This window comes from Cnephaeus nilssonii (genome assembly GCF_951640355.1).
Source record: "Cnephaeus nilssonii genome assembly, chromosome: 14".
NCBI classification, from domain to species: domain Eukaryota; kingdom Metazoa; phylum Chordata; class Mammalia; order Chiroptera; family Vespertilionidae; genus Cnephaeus; species Cnephaeus nilssonii.
Genome location: NC_137085.1, coordinates 15313460 through 15333580, shown reverse-complemented (window position 1 = coordinate 15333580; position 20121 = coordinate 15313460). Strand labels below are relative to the sequence as shown.

Genomic DNA, 20121 nt, shown 5'->3' with positions numbered 1-20121 from the left:
TAATATGATGGCATTTCCCCATTGTATACACTTTGATTACTTCTAGCTGAGCATTTGAAATGTGAAAGTCCAGGCCCAGTTTTCAGAATATCCACTTAATTTCTTTTGTTCCTCTTGATTTATAATTCTGAATACTTACAATGTGACAATGCAAACTGAGTATACACACACACAAACACACACACAAACTGGACTAGACATTCTGGCTTGTCCTCCTGTAGATAATTTTTCAAAAATTTAGTAATTCAATTAATAAATGAGATTTTTGAGGGTCTTGGAATGTCCAAGCCTAGTCTGATAGGAGGGAGGCATAAAGTAAGGGGAAAATTAAGTACAAGTTTTAGAGGCTTTTATCAAAATAGGTAAATGCTACCTATTTTCCCATTTTTATTGGGAAAATTTGAACACTTGATTAAATCAGGAGGATTACTGCAAACTGCCATCCATATTTATTGAGCACTACCTCAACACTACAAAGCCAGTCTACTAGTAATTATCCTTATACTAGAGGCCCAGTGCATGGGGGTCCCTCAGCCCGGCCTGCCCCCTCTCACAGTCTGGGAGCCCTCAGGGGTGGGAGGCAACCCGGCGATCAGGAGAAGGCAATGCCCCATCATACCTCTGCTGCTGCCACTGCTGGCAGCGCAAGCCTCAGCTGGCCCTGGTTACCTGAGCCTCAGGCGGCCCTGGGCAGCTGGGCAGCTGACATCTGAGGCTTGCCTGTGCCTCAGGCATCGGCTGGGCAGCCGCCATCCAAGGTTTACCTGCACCTCGGGCCAGCCCTGGGCAGCTGGGGGGCTGAGGAGACTGGGGGACTCCGGAGGCCTTGCCACACGCCTGCCACCCTGGCAGGGCTGAGGGGACTGGGCGCTGTCATCTTTGAAGGCGTGGCAGTCAATTAGCATATTCCCTCCTTATTGGGTGTGGGCGCCACCATCTTTGCGACCACGTTAGGGTCAATTAGCATATTCCCTCTTTATTAGATAGGATTACAGGTGAAGGAACTAAAGTCCAAAGAGGTAAAGATCACACAACTAAGAAGTAACAGAATTTAAATGGAAACTTAGATGCTCCCTATTCTCAGGAAATCTCAGTCTAATAAGGGATATGAATAAACAATAAATTAAAGTATTAGGCATAATATAAGTGTCATAAGAGAAGTTAAAAAAGTGCTATCAAGATTCAAAGGAAGGAAAACACATCTAGTTGGAAAGCTTGGTAAGATTTTATTTTACACCCACTATATTATGGTTACTGTGCTAGAGATTGAGAGTAAAAAACAAATAATAAACATTCCTACCCTCAGAGAGTCTGTAGTCTATTCTATTTGAGACACAGATAAGGGAGACTTGGAGCAATACAGGGGTATTTTAGAAAGCACCGAGAGCTGTCACATAAGTCTTTGTGGCCAATCTGTTCCTTGTTTGGAATCCATTTCACTTTGGAAACCTAGACCTGAGTCTGGCTAAGAGCCTTGAGACTAGTTTTCTATAAATAGACACGGCTGGAATTAAGAGAGCTTCCTCTGTAGGAATATCAGATTTCACTCTCAGAACTCCTATCTTGCTTTCCTAGTTTGAATACTGTCTTAAGAGAGTGCTCCAAACACGAAAATTAAATGAAGATTTATTTTATTTTATTCAGATGGAAAGGGTCAGAGTGAGTTGATTTAGAACATGGGCTTTGGAGTAAGATGACCTGTATTTGAGTCCCAGGTCCTCCCTGTGTGACCTTGGGAAAGTCATGTTGCTGCAGTCACCTCATTTGTAAATGGAATTAAAAATACTTTACAGGGCCTTGTAAGCAGTAAATGAGATATACATCTAAAGTAATTTGACACAGTGCACCTAGTGTATAATGAACCATTTAAAAATGGCTAGGGCGATTTCATAGTAACACCTGATAGAGGCTGCTCCACACGCCTCTACCAGGTGTTATTATTAGTATGTGGCCTTGCTGGGTATATTCTCTCAGTGAATATGTGTATACCCCCCAAAATTACAACTTAGAAACCTCCAGGATTAACTTAGATCACTTTTATTTAAGCATGCATAAGGATGTTTACCTCACACTAGGACACAGGATCGAAGTCTATGATGACCAAAGTACTCTGTGCATTGGAGCACTTGACCTGGATGCAACTTGTGTCTCTCTTTTTTTCCCCAGGCGCCCAGCCTTAACTTTGTTTATTTTTTGGCCTCCTATTTATTCAGTTCTGTCTCTGCCATCTTTGCCCTGATCAGTGACTGGCATACCTGTTCCCCTCTTGCCAGTCTCCCTCCAATGATTAAAACAATTCTTGGAAATAGAGCAGGAGCCTTCTGTAGTTGATAAGAAAATTGATGGTATCCCTTGGCCTACTCATTCCCTCTGTTCTTCACAAACAAAGAAAAACAAACTAAAAACAAGGAAGACACTAGATACAGGAACTAAAGGGAATTTCCCAGGATGATAGTGAAAGGCAATCACAGTGACAGCTGGCCACACCAACTGAGATAATGAGTACAGACTTTGCTCCAAGAGAGACTCTTTCTCGAAAGATGGAATTGATAGAGTACCTGACCCTTCTGAGAGATTTACACATTTGATGAAAAGTTTGAGGTTAAATTAATAAGCACCTGAAAACTAAGCAAAGGGGGGGGGGGGGCGGGGAACCAAGCAAAGGGAAAAAATAAGACAATGACTCCGGGGGGTGAAGGGGGGGAGTTGTATAGGAAAGGAAAACTATTCTTTACAACATAGCGTAGCTTTGAATTGCATTTTGATATTCATAATATAAAATTTGATATTGATCTAATCAAAATTATGATGTTATTGAAAGGATGGGTATATTTATATGGGGAAGGGGAGGAAAGAGAACTAAATTCTCTTCCATAGTGGAAAGTCGGTAGATAATGCTCAAAACTGAAAAAGCAAGAAGTAACAAAATAAGCAAACTAATTGAAAACATGGAGGTAAATACCAAAATAGCCCATAGCAGTTGCCGTTGAGGAAAGAGAAATTGGAAGAGGTGGACAGGGAACTGCTCTCTTTTTGTGTTATTCTTGTAGAACTATTTGACTGTTTTAACTTGATGCAAGTATAACTGATAAAAAAAAAAAAACTAAAACAGGAAAAGCATGAATGCATAGCAATAAAGGCTGAAGGTTAGGGTTACATCTATAGGGAAGAAAAATAGGTTACAAATCATACCTAATAAAATGGTAATATGCAAATTACCATCACTCCACTACGCCCACGATTGGGCCAGCGGGAGACACAGGGGGTGGGACTCGGGGTGGCTGGGGTGGTGATTGGGCCGGCAGGACGCTGAGCTCGCGTTGCCAGCGGCGACGCGAGCTCAGCGTCTGCGCCATGGCTGTGCTGCAGCACAGACGGGCCTCTGGGGCAGCGAGCGGCATTTTGGAGGTTTGGAGGTGGCGCAGGTGGGCGGGCGGCGCGGCTCCCGGGGGAGGAGTCTGGTGGCAGTTGGGCCGCAGGAGCGCGCGGCGGTGTCCCGGTGTCCCTGTGTCCTCAGAGGACGCGGGTTTCCACGAAGGCAGAGGAGGCGGCGGCGGCCCCAGCATTCCTGGGTGGGAGGCGAAGGCAAGACCCCGGCCTGGGCTTCAGCTGCAGGAGGACCATGCCCCCGCCCTGCCTCGCCCTAGGGGCCCAGGGACTTCGGAGCTGCCGGCCACACCGGGTCCCGACCAGCGGACAGACAGCCTACACGTGCATGATTAAATCATGCACTGGGCCTCTAGTTTTATTATAAAAACATGTACAAGGAAAACATTTAGAAGAATATTATCTTTGGATTATGTAATGTTTCCCTTTTTTTATACCCTTTTATTAGATAGGCTTATTAGGTAGGATTATCTTTCCCACTAAACGTTCACCTTGATAGCTAGGATTAGTCTTATTCACTTTTATGACTGCAGTGCAAAGTACAGTGCATAATCAATATTAGGTGCTGGATAAAGAAAAGAATAATGTGAAAAACACTTGTGTTATCATGTTAAGTATATTAGGGAAAGTAGCATCTACACTTCAGGTTGTTATGAGAATTAGATGGGAAAATTTATGTAAAACATCTAGTATAATGCCAAGCATAGGTGCTCAGTGAATAAGAATGAAGATGGTGGCGATTGTGCTGGTAACAATGATAAGAGCTGTGTATTTTTTGTTTTCACAGAGAACCCCGATACAGGCCTTGGAATTTGTGGATGGATTTTGGTGTATGTCTCATTCTTTTTAGTAATTATAACTTTCCCATTATCAATATGGATGTGCATAAAGGTAAATAATATTTCATCTACATCGGGAAAGGTGTCAACTCCTAACTACATAAACCCACTTTGTGTGTACATGTGTGTAAGAGAAATAGAGACCATACTGGCTTGCAATTCTTTTTCCTTCATCTCTCTTTTGGAAAATTCACTCTGGTCACCTATTATAATAGAATCTTAATGGTTCTTTTCAGCCATAGTTTAGTCAGTCTCTCCCAAGGGTTTAAGATCACCATTGGAAGTTGGAGTCAGGGATATGGGGTGGTCCTATGAGAATTTCTCCGTCAGGATGCTGAGGTTTGACTGCTGGCTCCATTGTTTTTGGTGTGATCTTTACCATGTTTCCTCACCTGTAAAACGGGGGGGAATAATAACACCCACTCCATAGAGCCATTGTGAAGATCAAATGAATTAATGTAATTAAATGTGGTTGGCACATGATATGTGCTTCCCAAATGCTGCTTATTTTTTCTATAAAGTTATTAATACTTTAATAAATTACTATAATTTATATATTCCTAAAATGATAAGAATGTGCTCTAAGAATTTTCAGGTAAGTTTATTATTATAATTTAAGTAATCAAGAGACAAACTATGAGAAGTTCAGCTTTTTTTTTCTATATAACAATGCAGGAGGTAATCCTATCTAATAATAGACAAATATGCATATTGACCATACCTCCGACACACCCACAAGCCATGCCCACAAGCCACGCCCACCATCCAATCAGAGCGAGTATGCAAATTAACCCAAACCAAGATGGCTACAGCCACAGAGAGCAAGGTTTCCTAGGTAACAGAGGAAGCCAAGCTTTCTGCCAGCCGTTGCAGGCCTAAGCCTCCACTCAAGCTACAAAGTTTCAATTATAGAAGGTAAACAAATTCAAACAAATGGCGGCAGAATGGAGCTTGAGAGAGCAGGCCAGGGTTGCCGCCGGCAACAGGGGAAGCAAAGCTTTCCGCACACCCTGGCCGGGCCCACCCGCTTAAGGCAACAAAGTTTCAATTATAACCCCAACACAAATGGCTGCCGGCCTCGGAGGGAGCCCCAGGCTTGGCTCCGCTCCAGGCTACAAAGTTTCAATTGTAGAAGGAAAATAAATTCCAGATACCAGGGCCTCTGCTTGGGTTACCAGGGGGCGTGGCCGGCCTGCAAACCACCACAGGCCCCTCGCTCAGGCCGCCCCACACCCCAAGGGAACCCCCACCTTCAGGGCAAACCAGCTGGCCCCCACCCCTGTACCAGGCCTCTATCCTATCTAATAAAAGAGTACTATGCAGATTGATCATCACTGCAACACACAATATAGCTGCCCCCATGTGGTCAAAGATCCTGCCCCCATGTGGACACAAGATGGCCACCACAAGATGGCCAGCAGGAGAGGGCAGTTGGGAGGCACCTGGCCTGCAAGGGAGGGCAGTTGAGAAGGACCAGGCCTGCAAGGGAGGGCAGTTGGAGGTGATCAACCCTTCAGGAGAGGGCAGTTAGGGGTAACCAGACCGGCAGAGGAGGGAAGTTGGGGGCAAACAGGCTGGCAGCAGAGTGGTTAGGGGGTGATCAGGCTGGCAGGCAGAAGCGGTTAGGGGCAATCAGGGAGGCAGGCAGGCAAGCAGTTGGGAGCCAGCAGTCCTGGATTGTGAGAGGGATGTCCGACTGCCCGTTTAGGCCCGATCCCAGGGATCGGGCCTAAACGGGCAGTCGGACATCCCTTGAGGGGTCCCAGATTGGAGAGGGTACAGGCTGGGCTGAGGGACAACCCCCCTCCGTGCACAAATTTCGTGCACCGGGCCTCTAGTATTCAATAATGTTAACAGCTGAGGAGTGAGGTTATAGATAGATTTGCTTCTCTATACTATTCTATACTTTCCAGATTTTATACAATGAATATCTTTTGCTTTTATAATTAGTAAAAAATAAAGTAAATAAATATCATAGTGGAGGTACTAAACATTGGACATATTTGTAGATATAATCTGGATTATAGAGAAGAAAACAAAATGGAGGCATGTAACCTGTTTAAAGCAGAAATATAAATTTTAAAAGCTATGCATATAAATATTTGTACTCTTCATATTAAATTATTATTTATTTGTATTTTTAATCTAGATCGTAAAAGAATATGAAAGAGCAATCATCTTTAGATTGGGTCGCATTTTACAAGGAGGAGCCAAAGGACCTGGTCAGTACTCGGATTCTAGATTTGAAGACTGACATTCTTCCTTTTATTGATGTGATTTCCCTTATAGTTTCTCTTCTCTGTTGACTTAGAAAAGAGTTCTTCATATAACAAAAGCTGTATAACAAATAGCAGGGGTGCTAGACAGTCTTGCTGTAACCACCCTTTCCTTCCTCTCCCTTCCCCTTCCCATTTGAGATAAGTGTTGGAGCATGAGAATCCCTACTAAAAGAAAGGCTTTGAGTCATTGTTTTTGGCAAACTTCGATTAAGTTCCTACCATGTTCCAAGCTCTGGGAATTCACGGGAGACTATAACACAGTTTCTGCCCTCAAGGATCTTACTGTCTAGTGGTGGGATACCAAGGGGACAGATAGTTACAGTCCCCTGTGATAAGTATTATGATCCAGGTAGTTGTGGAAACCCAGAGAGGAGTGACTAGTCCCAACTAGTAGGATGAGACAAGGCTTCCTGGAGGTGACCACTTGGCTGAGTCTTGAGGCATGAAAAGGTATTGGGGGAGGTGTTCCTCCCAGAAATAGCAACATGTTCAAAGCCATATAGAGGAGAGTATTTCAGGTTCCAGGAACTGCAGGTCGCCCAGCCAGAGAGGAGAGCATGAGGAGAGGGGAATGAAAGAGAGGTAAGGGGAGCAGGTCATGCAGAACCTTGTGTGATTCATTCAGGAGTTTGTATTTCAGTAAAGATTGCTCTGCTTGCAGCTTAGAAAATGGATGGGAGGAGAGGCACTGGAAGAAATAGAAAGATGACTTGGAATCGATTGCATTGGTCTAGTGAAAACAGTGACAGTCACAGTGGAGTAAGGAAATGAAATCCATTGCCTTGGTGGGGACAGTTAGGGTTGGGAACTGAGCAAGAGGAGTAAAGAATAACACTCCTAGCTTCTGGCTCATTCACTGAGATGAACTGGTGACTTACAGTCCATTAGGTTGCTGCTATTAGAATTGAAGGGTGAAGTAAACCGTTTAGATGCTGGTATCTCTCTGTAATCTTCTACGGATCTTTGTTGCAGGTCTGTTTTTCGTCCTGCCGTGCACTGACACCTTTGTCAAAGTGGACATGAGAATTATTTCATTTGATATTCCTCCTCAAGAGGTAAGGTGGACTTTTGCTATGAGTAACTGAAATACCATGTGTGAAAGCGCTTGACAATGAGAGGCAGCAGGTGTAGTGGTTAGAGCATAGGTTTAGAGCCTGTCTGCCTTTGACCTTTTCTAGCTGTGTGACCTTGAGAAGGTTTTTAATTTCTCTGTGCCTCAGTTTCCTAATCTATAAAATAGAGATTATAATAACAGCACCTATTTTATAGGATTTTTGTGACAACTAAATGAGTTATGTGTAAAGCGCTTCGAATAGTGGCTGATAGTTAAGTGCTATATAACTGCTTATTATTTATAAAATGCAGTGTAATGTGAATGTAAGTATAATGTTAACATCATCATTGTCATTTTTACTACCACATTTCTCCTCTCTGTGTTTTCTGGCAGAAAATCCTGTTTAGTATAATATTCTTCTTCCTCAAGTTCTTGATTTTATTCTAGATAAATTGGTTAAAAACCAAAGAATTAGAAATTGCTCATTTTTAGATTAGTGATTATTTCATGCTTTTTCAAACTACTTCACAAATATTATCACAGCTGAAACAGCAGAATCCCTAGAAAGTATATAGTTGCTGTGAGACAAAGGAATTCCTCCAGACTACAGTTGCAGAAGCAGGACGGAAATCCAGCTCTTTGTATTCCCTGTCTGGTGCTTTGTGCATAACTCTATGTTAAATGCATTCTGCATTAGCCCCCTGGTGGCCCTTTAAGGGAGAGGTGGCCATGCTGATACTTATGTCTAAGGAGGATAATAACTATTGCAGACAGAAAGCCTAACGTCACGATGAAGTGAGGCACAGAAAAATACTGTCCGTATTTCCTGGCCAAAAGCAAGGTATCCAGCAGGGTGGTGGAGCCTGGCCAGTTTGCCTTCTCTTGTCACAAAATCCAGAAACCAGCTTCAGAACTTCCTTGCTGCTACAGAGCCAAGTAGTCAGTGAGGTCAGACCTTATAATCCACACATAGTTATGACATCAGAAATCATTTTTGCCCCCAAGAACAAGATTGAGAGCATTGCTGTGTTCTCTGCATGTTTTCCCATCTTTCAGGAAAGACTGACTCTCAGAAGGACTCCCCTTTCAGGGTAGCTGTTTCCTCTATAAACATTGTAGGCATCTGGCAGGCTCGCTCTCTGCTTTCCTGCCAGCTGCTGAAGGCAGAGCAGATGGGAACTTGGCAGGCAGGCCTCTTTCCGATCCCCGTGAACTTACTGCGAGGGAGGTAAACACGCTGCGATGGTAAACAGTAGGCAGAGAGGCTGCAGCGTTAGAAAGCTCCGGTTGTGGCAAAGTCACTGTCAAGAATTTGTTCAGAAATGATACACATTTTCCCATCACATCATGGGAAAGAATTAACTTTCACAGAAGATGGTGATGTACATGCCATTTGTAAATACATTTATTTATAAATCTCCCACTTCTCTTTCAAGTTAGAAGTATATTTAGATCCCTAAAAAAAGGATTACTACTTTGATCTGGCAGGACTAAACAGCTATGTAATATAATTGTCATTACTATTTTCTATTTCCATAGCTCTTAACACTTTCAAGAGGGCTTCCTTCACAAACATGTTCTTGTTTGATCTTCAAAGAAATTTATGTAGAATTGGGCAGTATTATTACCCCCATCTCACAAGTGAGGAATCTGTAAGTCAAACAGTTTTTTAAAAAAGTATTTTTACTGATTTCAGAGAGGAAGGGAGAGGGAAAGAAAGATAGAAACATTAATGATGAGAGAGAATCATTGATCGGCTGCCTCCTGTACGCCCCCCCCCCCCCCCCCCCCGGAGATTAAGCCCGCATGTTCCCTGACAGGGAATTGAACCGTGACCTCCTGGTTCATAGGTCGACGCTCAACCACTGAGCCAAGCCGGCTGGGGGCTGTAAGTCAAACCGTTTAAAAGCTAGAGATCACCAAGAGGTGCAGGCAGAGTTGAAACTCCAGGTCTCCTAACTCTCACTCCCGTGCTCCTTATCAATCACTGTGTTCCTAGGACCACGTTTCAATTTAATTCATCTCTTGTTTGTTGACGACTTGCTATGTATCAAGCATTCTGCTGGTGATAGAGATACAGAGACAAACTGCCCTCAAGAAATTCATAGTCTAATAGAGAAATAGTATCACTGCAGTGAGATGCAAAAGGAAGGGCATACTCTGCCAAGTGGGTCAGGGAAGTTTCACAGAGAAAAGGACACTGGAGCCGTGTCTTGAATGATGAGTAAGAAGGTGCCAGTCTGATGTTATGAGGGAGAGAGGACAGGACATCCAGGCAGAGGGGACATGGAACATGCTGCACCTCGTCTAGTATAGTGTGGGCAGGAGGGAGTGGGATAGAGTGAGGCCAGAGAGCCAAATGCCAAAGGGCCAGGCATCAAAAGACTTTGGACTTTGCCCTGCAGCGGGTAGGAAACATTGGCACATTATGTCCAATGAAGAATTTTTATGTAGCATGCTGTAGAGATATTTTTACCCTGACTCGCCCTGTAAAAACATTCCCCATTCACATTTTGTTCTAGTAATACTGTGCTACTTATAGTTCTAGTAATACTTACAAACCTAGGCTCTCCCATATACATTATTTTCTCTGCCTTGAATACTCTTTCACTCTACACTTCACCCTCTGAAAACTTTTATTCCTTCCTTCAAGACTCAGTTCAAGCACCACTCCTGCCACCTGCAACTGCCCATGTTTTGTTCCTTAAAGTCTCCCTGGGTTCCTCAGCCTCTTTGAAAGTAGGAACCAAGGTTTTTCCTACCTTGGTTCATAGAACATTGCCTGCTACTAAGTGGTGTCTCATTTGTTGAATGATTTAGTCAAGTAATGGAATTACTGAATAACTGCGTGTGTTTTATAAAAATTTAAAGAATCTCTGATGCTTTACTATTTTAGGCCGTCTGATCTGCTATAACAAAATAACATAGACTGGGTGGCTTATAAACTTATTTCTCACGGTTCTGGAGGCTGGGAAGTCCAAGATCAAGGCATCAGCATATTCGGTGTCCGATGAGGGCCTGCTTCCTGGAGTATAGATGACTGTCTTTTCCTGTGTCCTCATGTGGCAAAGGGGAGAGGGAGCTCTCCAGGGTTTCTTTTATAAGGGTAATAATCCCACTCATTAGGGTTCTACCCTCATGACCTAATCACCCCATAACCAAATACCAACACATCGGGGATTAGGTTTCAACAAATGAATTTTGAGGGAACACAAACATTCAGTTGATAGTACTTTCTAAAGAAATCAGCTAGCGTTATAAGAGGTTGTATAGAATAGCATTCCTTGCAGTTACATTAAAGGAAGAGCTGGCTGACAGATGTAACATTTGCTTCCTTTGCATTGTAGATCCTCACTAAGGATTCTGTGACAGTTAGTGTGGATGGTGTGGTCTATTACCGCGTTCAGAATGCAATCCTGGCTGTGGCAAATATCACCAACGCTGACTCGGCAACCCGTCTGTTAGCACAGACTACTCTGAGGAACGTCCTGGGCACCAAGAACCTTGCTCAGCTCCTCTCTGACAGAGAAGAAATTGCACACAACATGCAGGTGAGGAGTGCGCCAATGCTGTACCTCACGAGAAAGTGAACATTGAAGCAAAGGCTCAGTGGTTGAGAACTCACCAATTCAAGTTGGGGAACCACTAGCCTTTTTTCCTTGTAGAAAGGTTTTCCCAAACTTGGTGGAAGGGGCTGTTTTTCCCACAAATAGTTCATGGGTGATAACACTCAGATGCATGCATTTCCCCCCTCCTTGTGTATTTTCCCCCAGAATTAGTATTTTTTAGCATAATAGTTCAGAGGCCATTTTGCATAGCATGAGTGCAGTTAAAGCTGTATTCTCTGTGTGAGTCCCATGACTTCCCTGGCAAGTCTTATGCTTTCCAATGTTGCATGAGTAATAGATGATGAATTAAACCTGACCTGATCAAAAGCACTGTAAATCTGAACTCATTATTTGTTTAGACTTCATTGTGTGTAAAATCTATGATCTGATTTGATACCCACAATAACTATAGGAAATAGATAGTATCATTTCTTTCCTACCATTGTAAAGGGAGAAAGTCGAAGCACAAAGTAACATGGCTTGCACAGAGTCACATTAGCTTGGGAGTAATACTGAGCTACTATAGTTTTAGTAATACTTATACTAGAAGTGATACTAGTTTTAAGAAGTAAAGTTTTATTGGAATACAGCCACACCCATTGGTTTATGTATTACCCATGGCTGCTTTTGACCTACAATGGCAGGGTTAAATAGTTGTGGCAGGCTGAGAATCAGTAATTAATATCTGGTCTTTTTAGAGAAAGTTTGCCTGCATTAGCTTATTAGTAACAGAATCAGGATCAGTTCCTCAGTGAGCCAGCGCCTTATCTGTTCCCAGTCCCAATGCACACAGCAACCTTCGGCCTCTGGATTGGGGCTGAATGTCTTAGCTTGCCTTCTCTCTTCCCATCAGAATACCCTGGACGAAGCCACTGATGACTGGGGAATCAAGGTGGAGCGTGTGGAAATCAAGGACGTGAAACTACCTGTGCAGCTCCAGAGGGCTATGGCTGCAGAAGCAGAAGCATCCCGGGAGGCCCGAGCCAAGGTCATTTATTTTTTTTTTTTTTTAGTTTGTTTTTCCTATTGAATTTTCTTAATTACAGAAAGTAAAACAAGTTTGTCATAAAAATTAGAAATAATCCTGAATATTTCGTAAAGATGAAAGCCCTCCCTTCCAGGGTATTATTTGGGGTTTATTTGGGTTTTATTTGACTAGGTTGTTAGACTATTGGCTTATTTGTTTTACAGAAGTAGGTCACACTATGCATATTGTTCTGCACCTTGCTCTTTTCGTTTAACATCACGTGGGCATCACTACACACAAAGTTGCCTCATTATTTTATTGACCGTGTCCTGTACTTTAGTCTCCCAAATGCCTATAAAGGACAGATTACAGTTCTGACTTCAGAGCAAATGGGCAACCTCATCAGTTTGCTTACCATTCATTTCTTTCATCTTCTTTCATTCTCTCTTTTCTCTGTATCTTCTTTCTTCTTCCTGTTTCCACCTCCTCTCTCCTTGTTTTTCACTTTTCTTTTTTTGGTGTCTGCTCTTTCCCCTCTTTCTTTTCATCATCATCCCTGCCTATGTCTGAACCCTGCATCGATGCATGACCCTCTGAGAGGTGCTGAAGGCAATATTTGCTAACTTAAGCTAAAGAAGAGGATCCATTGAGAGGCTAATGCTTAAGGACCCAGGGATATCTCACCAAACCCAAGGGTAGGAAATAGAGTCGAGCCTCATCAACATTGGAGCCAGGGACCTGAAAGGAGTCAAGACTGAAGGGAGTGAGTCATTTCATTTCCTGGGCCGCATCTCACTGCAGATGGTTTGATGGGGAGACTATCTGGCTCCAGATGAACACTGACAAGAGACAGACCAGCCCTGATTCCAGATTCAAGGCAGAGAGATTATCTTTGGTCCAACTTTGGTCAAAGGGTAAAGTCAGGTACTAACTAATCAGGTCACAGAGCCCCTTGCCTGGAATGTATGGAGGAATAGGGGCAGTTTTGGTAGGAGGCGTTACTGTGGACTTGACAGAGCTCCCAAGACACAGGAGCAAACCGATTTGTCACTGTTGTTGGAAAAATAGCAGTAGCTGGTGATAACTGGCTAACCACAGAATCCTGCCCTTCTCTTAGAATGCTCTTTAAGCCACAAATAGGTCACTATAATTTCTTAGCCAGCCCCAAATAGAATAGTAGCTCATTTGACATAATACATCCAGAATTTTCTACTAACCAGACACTTTATGTTTTTCTAATGTGGTCACTGATGCTTGTGATGCTAACCTGATGATACTACAGAACCCCCAAGTGCTTCCTCTCAAAATCATCACATAAGACTAAATTATATTTGTGATAATGTTAAATATGCCAGAATCTACTCATTTTGAAAATTAGGAATCACTTATACCTGGAATATGTCATTAACCAAAAGCCCCATTTTCAACTCATATTGAACAACAAAATTTGTCATGCACAGACTACATAGAGTATCAGCCCAAAGGGCCCTTAGGGATGATCTTCTGAAGGTGACAAATAACTGGCCCAGAAGCTGCTGCTCTACCCTCCTATTCCCATGCCAGTAATTAACCACAGCACTGTTTTCCACTGAGCTTAGACCTGACCTTCTATAGCACTCTAGGCAACAATCCTCAACTGCTTGGAATTGGCTCTAAGAATCTTTAGAACTTCATAATTGAAGTTCTGCTGGGAATATTGGAAACTACCCCAATGTCCATTGGTAGTTGCATTTCTTCATTCCAATATGGCTTATTGGAATGAAGGAATACTATATAACAAAGTGAATGAGTATACAAGTGCTCCCAAAAATAATGAGAAAGGAGCCAGTCACAAAAGACGGACTCTCCCACTATGTTGGCTGAATCTCTTTAAAGTTTTTAGATTAACTCTTAATGACTTGAAATGTAATCTCTTTTATGCTGCATTCTTCCTTATTTCCTTTTTCACGAACCCTCAGAAAAATGTTTGACGTGCTTTCAAGCTCCTATTTCCTGGCCTGGTCATCTGTTAATTGAGAGGATGGAGTGCAAAAATACAGATCACCTTTCTCTGCCCTTCTCCAAGCCCAGCCCACCTGGGCTGCCGAAGGAGGCAGCAGTACCAATCCCACGTACTTGAAAATGCCACATTTTAAAACGATGGTCTATAAGTACAAAGTGTTTATTGACAGGGATTATTGCACATTTGGCAAAAGCCCCACGTGTTTCTTGCTTCGCTTTCTAAGATCCTATCCACGGTGTATACTTGGCTTATATTTAGACAAAGCCAGTGGTATTGGGTTCACATCTCTGGCAGCTCCCTGGGAGCAGCTTTTCTATTAACAAAATGTGTGTCCATCCTGGTGGGTCTGGCTTCCATGCCAAGAGATTGTGTATTGATTGATAGTGGGAGATGAGGTATCTTTGCAGTTGGTCTATGTCCAGACAAAAAACAACAACAAAGTACCTAATTGGACATCTGAGCTGACATGGAAAAAAATCAGAGCCCGCTGACCTCATGGCAGGTGTATTGTGTACTCTCTATGTGCTTGCCATGGAGCACAGTTACAGGATTCCCTTGAGCACATCTGGCACGTGCCCCATCTCACAGACTTAGGTAGGACATAATGGTTTGTCTTGATAAATTAAGCTCTTTAGCCCCTAAACAGTCCTTTCTCTCAGTAAGTACCATATCCTGTATCCCCACTCTCACTGAATGGCACTATCCAGGCCGCCGAAACCTAGAAACCTGGGACTCAGCCTCTGTGCCCTCTTCCTCCCCATACCCAGTCAGCCTCCAGAATACTGTCTCCCTCCTGAATAGCCCCCCAACCAGCTCCTCCTCTGTCCCCAACACCAGTGAATTGCACCAACCACCCTGAAGCACTTCCACTAACAGCTTCTCATCGATCCTCAGACATCTGTCGGTGTGTTCTCAAACCTGCATCTGATGAGGTTATCTACCGAAAATCTTCCAGTGGCTTCCCACTGCCTGTAGAATGAAGACCAGTGCCCTGGCCTCCACTGGCCTCCAGACCCTGTCCGTTCACACCCCACCTTTCCCCTCTTCCTCATGCACTATTCAGCACCCAGAGTTTTTTTTGGAATACACCAGCTTTTGCAAACCTCATCTTAATCCAAACAACAATGCTTTCATTCTATAATGTTGAACTTCTACCACTTCACCACCTCACCCTCTGCACAAAGTGCTTTCCTGGTGGTGCAGCACTGTGCCTCATACAGATCTCTGTCAGTATTTGCCGCACTGCAGTGAAGTGACTTGTTTCCATGGCTGTCTTCCCTACTTGTCCAGGAGCTGAGGGAGGCAAGGAAGTTCATGCTTTATCCCTAACCCCTACATGGGGCTTGACACCTAGGAGGCCCCCAAAGTTTACCAGAGAAGCGAATGAAATTTCACTGCTCATAAGACCATGGCTTTCAGTTCTGATATTCACAGGAGCATTACAAACCATTAATATTTTTAGATCCATAAAAATAACCTAGTGAAACTGTACTTTTAATATTGGTGATTATGGTATATTTATACTTCCTCTCCTAGGATTATGAATTAAAGCTAACTGCCTTGATTTGGCATGCTTTAATTCATAATCCTAGGAGAGGATATATATATATATGCCAATACGATTGATTTTTAGAGAGAGAGGAAGGGAGGAGAGAAACATTGATGTGAGAACACAACAGTAATCGGCTGCCTCCTGCATGCCCCCTACCAGGGATCAAGCCTGCAACTTGAGCATGTACCCTTGACTGGGAATCGAACCAGGAACCTTTTGGTGCACAGGATGACAACCAACTGAGCCACACCAGCCAGGGCTGATTTGGCTTTTGAATCTTTTATGAATTGAAGCATTTGGTAGATCCAAAAATCAAGTCCTGACTTGTCACTTGCCATTCCTATAGAATAGCTTCTGTTCATACACCAACACTTAATATACCTTCTCTGGCTTCCTCCTATAAAGTAGGTGCTATTCTATTTTAAGAATAAGAAACTGAGGCTCAGAATGTTAAATAACCTTTCTGAGGACATTCAGCTAGTAAGGGGTAGGTCTGGTATTTGAGTTCAAGTTCATCTAAGTCCAAAGGCCCTACTCTCCACACCACTTCAGAATCTTAAACATTTTTTTCCTATGTAACCCTAAAAGAATTTAGGAAAACGGTATGTTTCATCACACATTATAAATAGAATATGAAATTTCTCATTTTAAATTTATATACTGTCAAGTGTGTAATTCCTGGCATGTTTTAAATATTGATATTTTAAAATAAACTGCTAACATCATTTTAAAAAAATGTATCCAGTGAAATTTAAATGACATAATGACTTCATCATCTATTTAAAAATATGTGAATAAGCTCTTTTTTAACAGCCAAGAACTTTTCATGGTTCCTTTTTCTCCTTGAACTGATATTTCCATTTCACCGCTACCACAAATTCTTTTCCTAATATGATCTATTTTTTCATGAATTATTTTATTACCCTACTGCAACACATTTAGTCTATAAGTTAAAATTATTTTATTTCCTCTGATAACAAATAAGGCTATAAATGTTTCAGAATTTCTCCTAAACATGTAAGTTTTTACTAGAAATGCTTCTCTTAATGAGATGAATGAGAAATGAATTCATGTAGATGCCCATTACTTATGGTTAGAATGAGATAAGACTCAGAATCAATTTTATTACTTTTCATTTTTATAGGTATAAGGACTAAGAAAACTTGTTTAGATAAATAAATAGATGGAAGTGGAAGGTTTCATGTCATGCAATTCTTGGCATTGCCTCTGAATTTATGTGCTAAAAAATAAAGTGCTCTTTCACACACAAAAAAAAATATTTTTAATGATCTAGCATCTTTCAGTTCGATAAGGTCTTCTTTCCTTTCTTTGAAATACCTCTGACTTGCAAATATATTTGTATGCAGTCATAAGAGTCATTCACTTTCTCAACCCATACACAGTATTTTGAATTGTCTTTGTTTGGTACCCTGAAAAATGGGAGAAAGGCAACAGTAAAAAAGGATGTCTTGACCTCAGGCACATACACAGTTATAGGAAAAAAAATATGGAAACTAGTAACTGGAAGTGGATTTCCTTAAAACTATTCTGGCCTACTCCCTGGAAAGTTTTGCGATTGCTGCTTTGCACCTGCCGTTTTCTCCATTTTGATCCCTCCTTCTGCTGTTCCACAGGTCATTGCAGCCGAGGGAGAAATGAATGCATCCAGAGCTCTGAAAGAAGCATCCATAGTCATCAGTGAATCTCCTGCAGCCCTTCAGCTCCGGTACCTTCAGACACTAACCACCATTGCTTCTGAGAAAAACTCCACGATCGTCTTCCCCCTGCCCATAGATTTGCTGCAAGGCATGATGAGGGGAAAGTAATGAGGCACAGAGGCCAACACAGAGATGAGCTCGTCCCTTCCGAGGATGACGTGGGGGACCAAATTAGCCTTTAACCCATAATGAGAGGGTAGGGTGGGAACCTTGACTATTCTCTCTCCCTTTCCTTTTCCATATATTGAGAGTGATGTTCTTAGAATGTACAGGGATCCTAGCAACAGGTAAAGATTGTTAGCTTGTAAATACTGTGTGTGAGATTTATATAAGATACTCTCTTACTCTTTAAATATTTAACTCCACATTTTTAGATCATTATGTACCAGGTTAACGCCCTCTTTTTTTGACTTTCATGGAATTATTCTACACCCTCTATCAGGAGCCGGGCCAAAGGAAACCACCATCTGACACCCTTGGCTGGACAAATGCTTTCAAAAGACAGTGACCTTAAGCTACAACCAGCTTTTCTGGGCCACATGTGCCTTACTTGCGGAGAATCTTACTTAAGGCAATTTTGTAACATCCGTTTACTTTCTAAACCCAAACCATGTTTCAAAATAATCCTCACTTGAGACTAAGCATTCTCTTGCCAGTACCTGTCAGCTCTGGAGGAAGGTTAAGATCAATGAAAATGATTACCCTAACCTTTGAAAGACTTTTAAATCCACTATAATAGAGGTCCTTTGAAATAATGTGGCCCTTCAGATTAGCTAAATACCTGTCACATAAGTGCTTTTTTTTTCTCACTTTTGCCTATTTTCATATATCAGATCCTAAATAGTTTTGATTTTTTAAATAAAAATTTAAGTTCTACAAACAGTTGTCTTTATAGCCAATTGAATAGCTTAAGAACTAATACTTTTAAAAAAAAAAAATCTTCAGGAAACCATTGTATTTTACTCACTGCATGCTATTAACTGTTGCATTCTGGGAAATACCTCAGTTACCAATCTCATTCATTAAATGTATAAAGAATTCACAATATATTGTGACATCATATCCAATGAGCTTGGGAAAACACTGTCAAACTGAGGATATTTATATAGATGTCTATCTTTTTCATTTGCCTACTTGTTCTTTTTCTATCATGTATGTTGATGCTGAAAAAGGAAGTGATTAGCCCTTTTGAACCGCAGTTGCTTCATCTGTATTATTAGGAGGCACCTTTTACTTCACAAGCACCTGTGACTGAGCAACCTTGTATTCTTCTTACTGGTCTAGAATTCTGGCTGGTGACATTTGTGTCACCTCCTCTTTGAGGCCGAGTTCACCTAGAGAAGTCTAAGAATAGCTGCTTCCTTACCCAGAGCTGCTCTTCATATCTGTCCTTATCCGGATCACTGTCAATCCTAGCCTGTGAGGGTCCCCTTCCCTATACTCCATTTCCAAGTTTATTTTAGAAAACCTCGAACACCGTGTATCCTAATTCCCAGCTTAGTTTATGAGATATATATGATTGAACTCAAGTGGCATTTGTAATTTGAAAATAATGATTTTTATCTCCTTTGTGTGGTGGCTCATCCTTGACCACTGAGGACCAGAAAACAACCACATATCCTGGCTGAAAATCTCTTCCCAGACTTGAGTAACAATTCTTTCTGTTCCTTGAGTTTCCCTGTCTCCAGATACCAAGCAGTCTCTGCTTTTCTGCTTTGTGGCTTCAAAGCCCAGAGTCTGGAATGAAATCGCCTGGGAGGGAGGAGGCCTAGGATGAGAGTGTGAGTGCAAGAGTGTGTTCCAAGCAGTCTCCCCTCCCAATGCCGTACATAATAAAGAGCGAGCTTGTCCCAACTTTCTTCGGGTGCGAGCTGTTTCTTCCTGCATTTAGTGTGTGTGGTTTTCATTTTTCAGAAGTGGCACAGCAGATCCTCCGGTCTGGGGCTGCCTGTCTTGGCTTTATTACGTGCTCTTCCAGGGCCGGAAGAAGAGGAGAGGCTACCGTAGTCCATCTGCCATCTCTCCCTTTGTTGCACCTGCCCACACATTTTCCCTGGGAATTTGAGATCCAGGCATCCCCTGAATCCTTGGCTGCTTTCATTTCCCTTTGCCTTAATCCAAACAGGATAGGACTCACTTCTTGCCATCACCCAGCTAACCACACAGGCATACTGTCTACTTTAAAAAAGAGACAAATAAATTATATGAAATCAAATCATTTGGGTGTTACCTGCAACATTCAACCTTCGAAGAACTGTCTTGACTTAGTGGCTTCCATTTGTGAAGCACCAGGTACCCAGCTCTGTGCTCAAATACTTGTACATATTTTCTATCATTTTATCCTCAAAACAGCTTGATGGAGATACTTTATTATCCCCATTTTACAGATGAGGATACTGAGGCTTAAAGGTTAAAACTTATTCAAAGTCACATGGTTGGTAAGGAGCAGAGGTGGGATCAAACATGGAACTATCTAGTGCCAAAGGCTCAGGATGTCTAAATGCATTTCCATGGGACAGTTCCTGCCTCCAACCACCCCCATATACACCAGACTAGCAGCAGTCATTTATATACAGAAAGCACCTTCACAAGACTGACAGTTCATTTGATTAGTGAAACTTTGCACTCCAACCCAAACAGGCCTTAAATTTGAACTTTCATTTTGGGCCATCAGAGCTAGGCCAAAGTTCAGTCCAAGTGAGGGTAGTAGATTGG

At 42.3% G+C, this 20121-nt stretch overlaps 1 protein-coding gene across 1 annotated transcript in view; it reads left to right on the top strand.

Annotated features, from left to right (window-relative positions):
• The window catches only part of STOM (stomatin), a 28077-nt gene extending 8785 nt beyond the window's left edge, over positions 1-19292 (top strand). The window contains exons 2-7 of the mRNA XM_079791044.1: positions 4175-4278; positions 6376-6448; positions 7478-7560; positions 10907-11110; positions 12021-12155; positions 17323-19292. Coding sequence (XP_079647170.1) covers positions 4175-4278; positions 6376-6448; positions 7478-7560; positions 10907-11110; positions 12021-12155; positions 17323-17514 — 791 coding nt within the window. The 3' untranslated portion in view covers positions 17515-19292. The remainder of the gene's footprint in view (positions 1-4174; positions 4279-6375; positions 6449-7477; positions 7561-10906; positions 11111-12020; positions 12156-17322) is intronic.
• Positions 19293-20121: the final 829 nt, after the last annotated feature.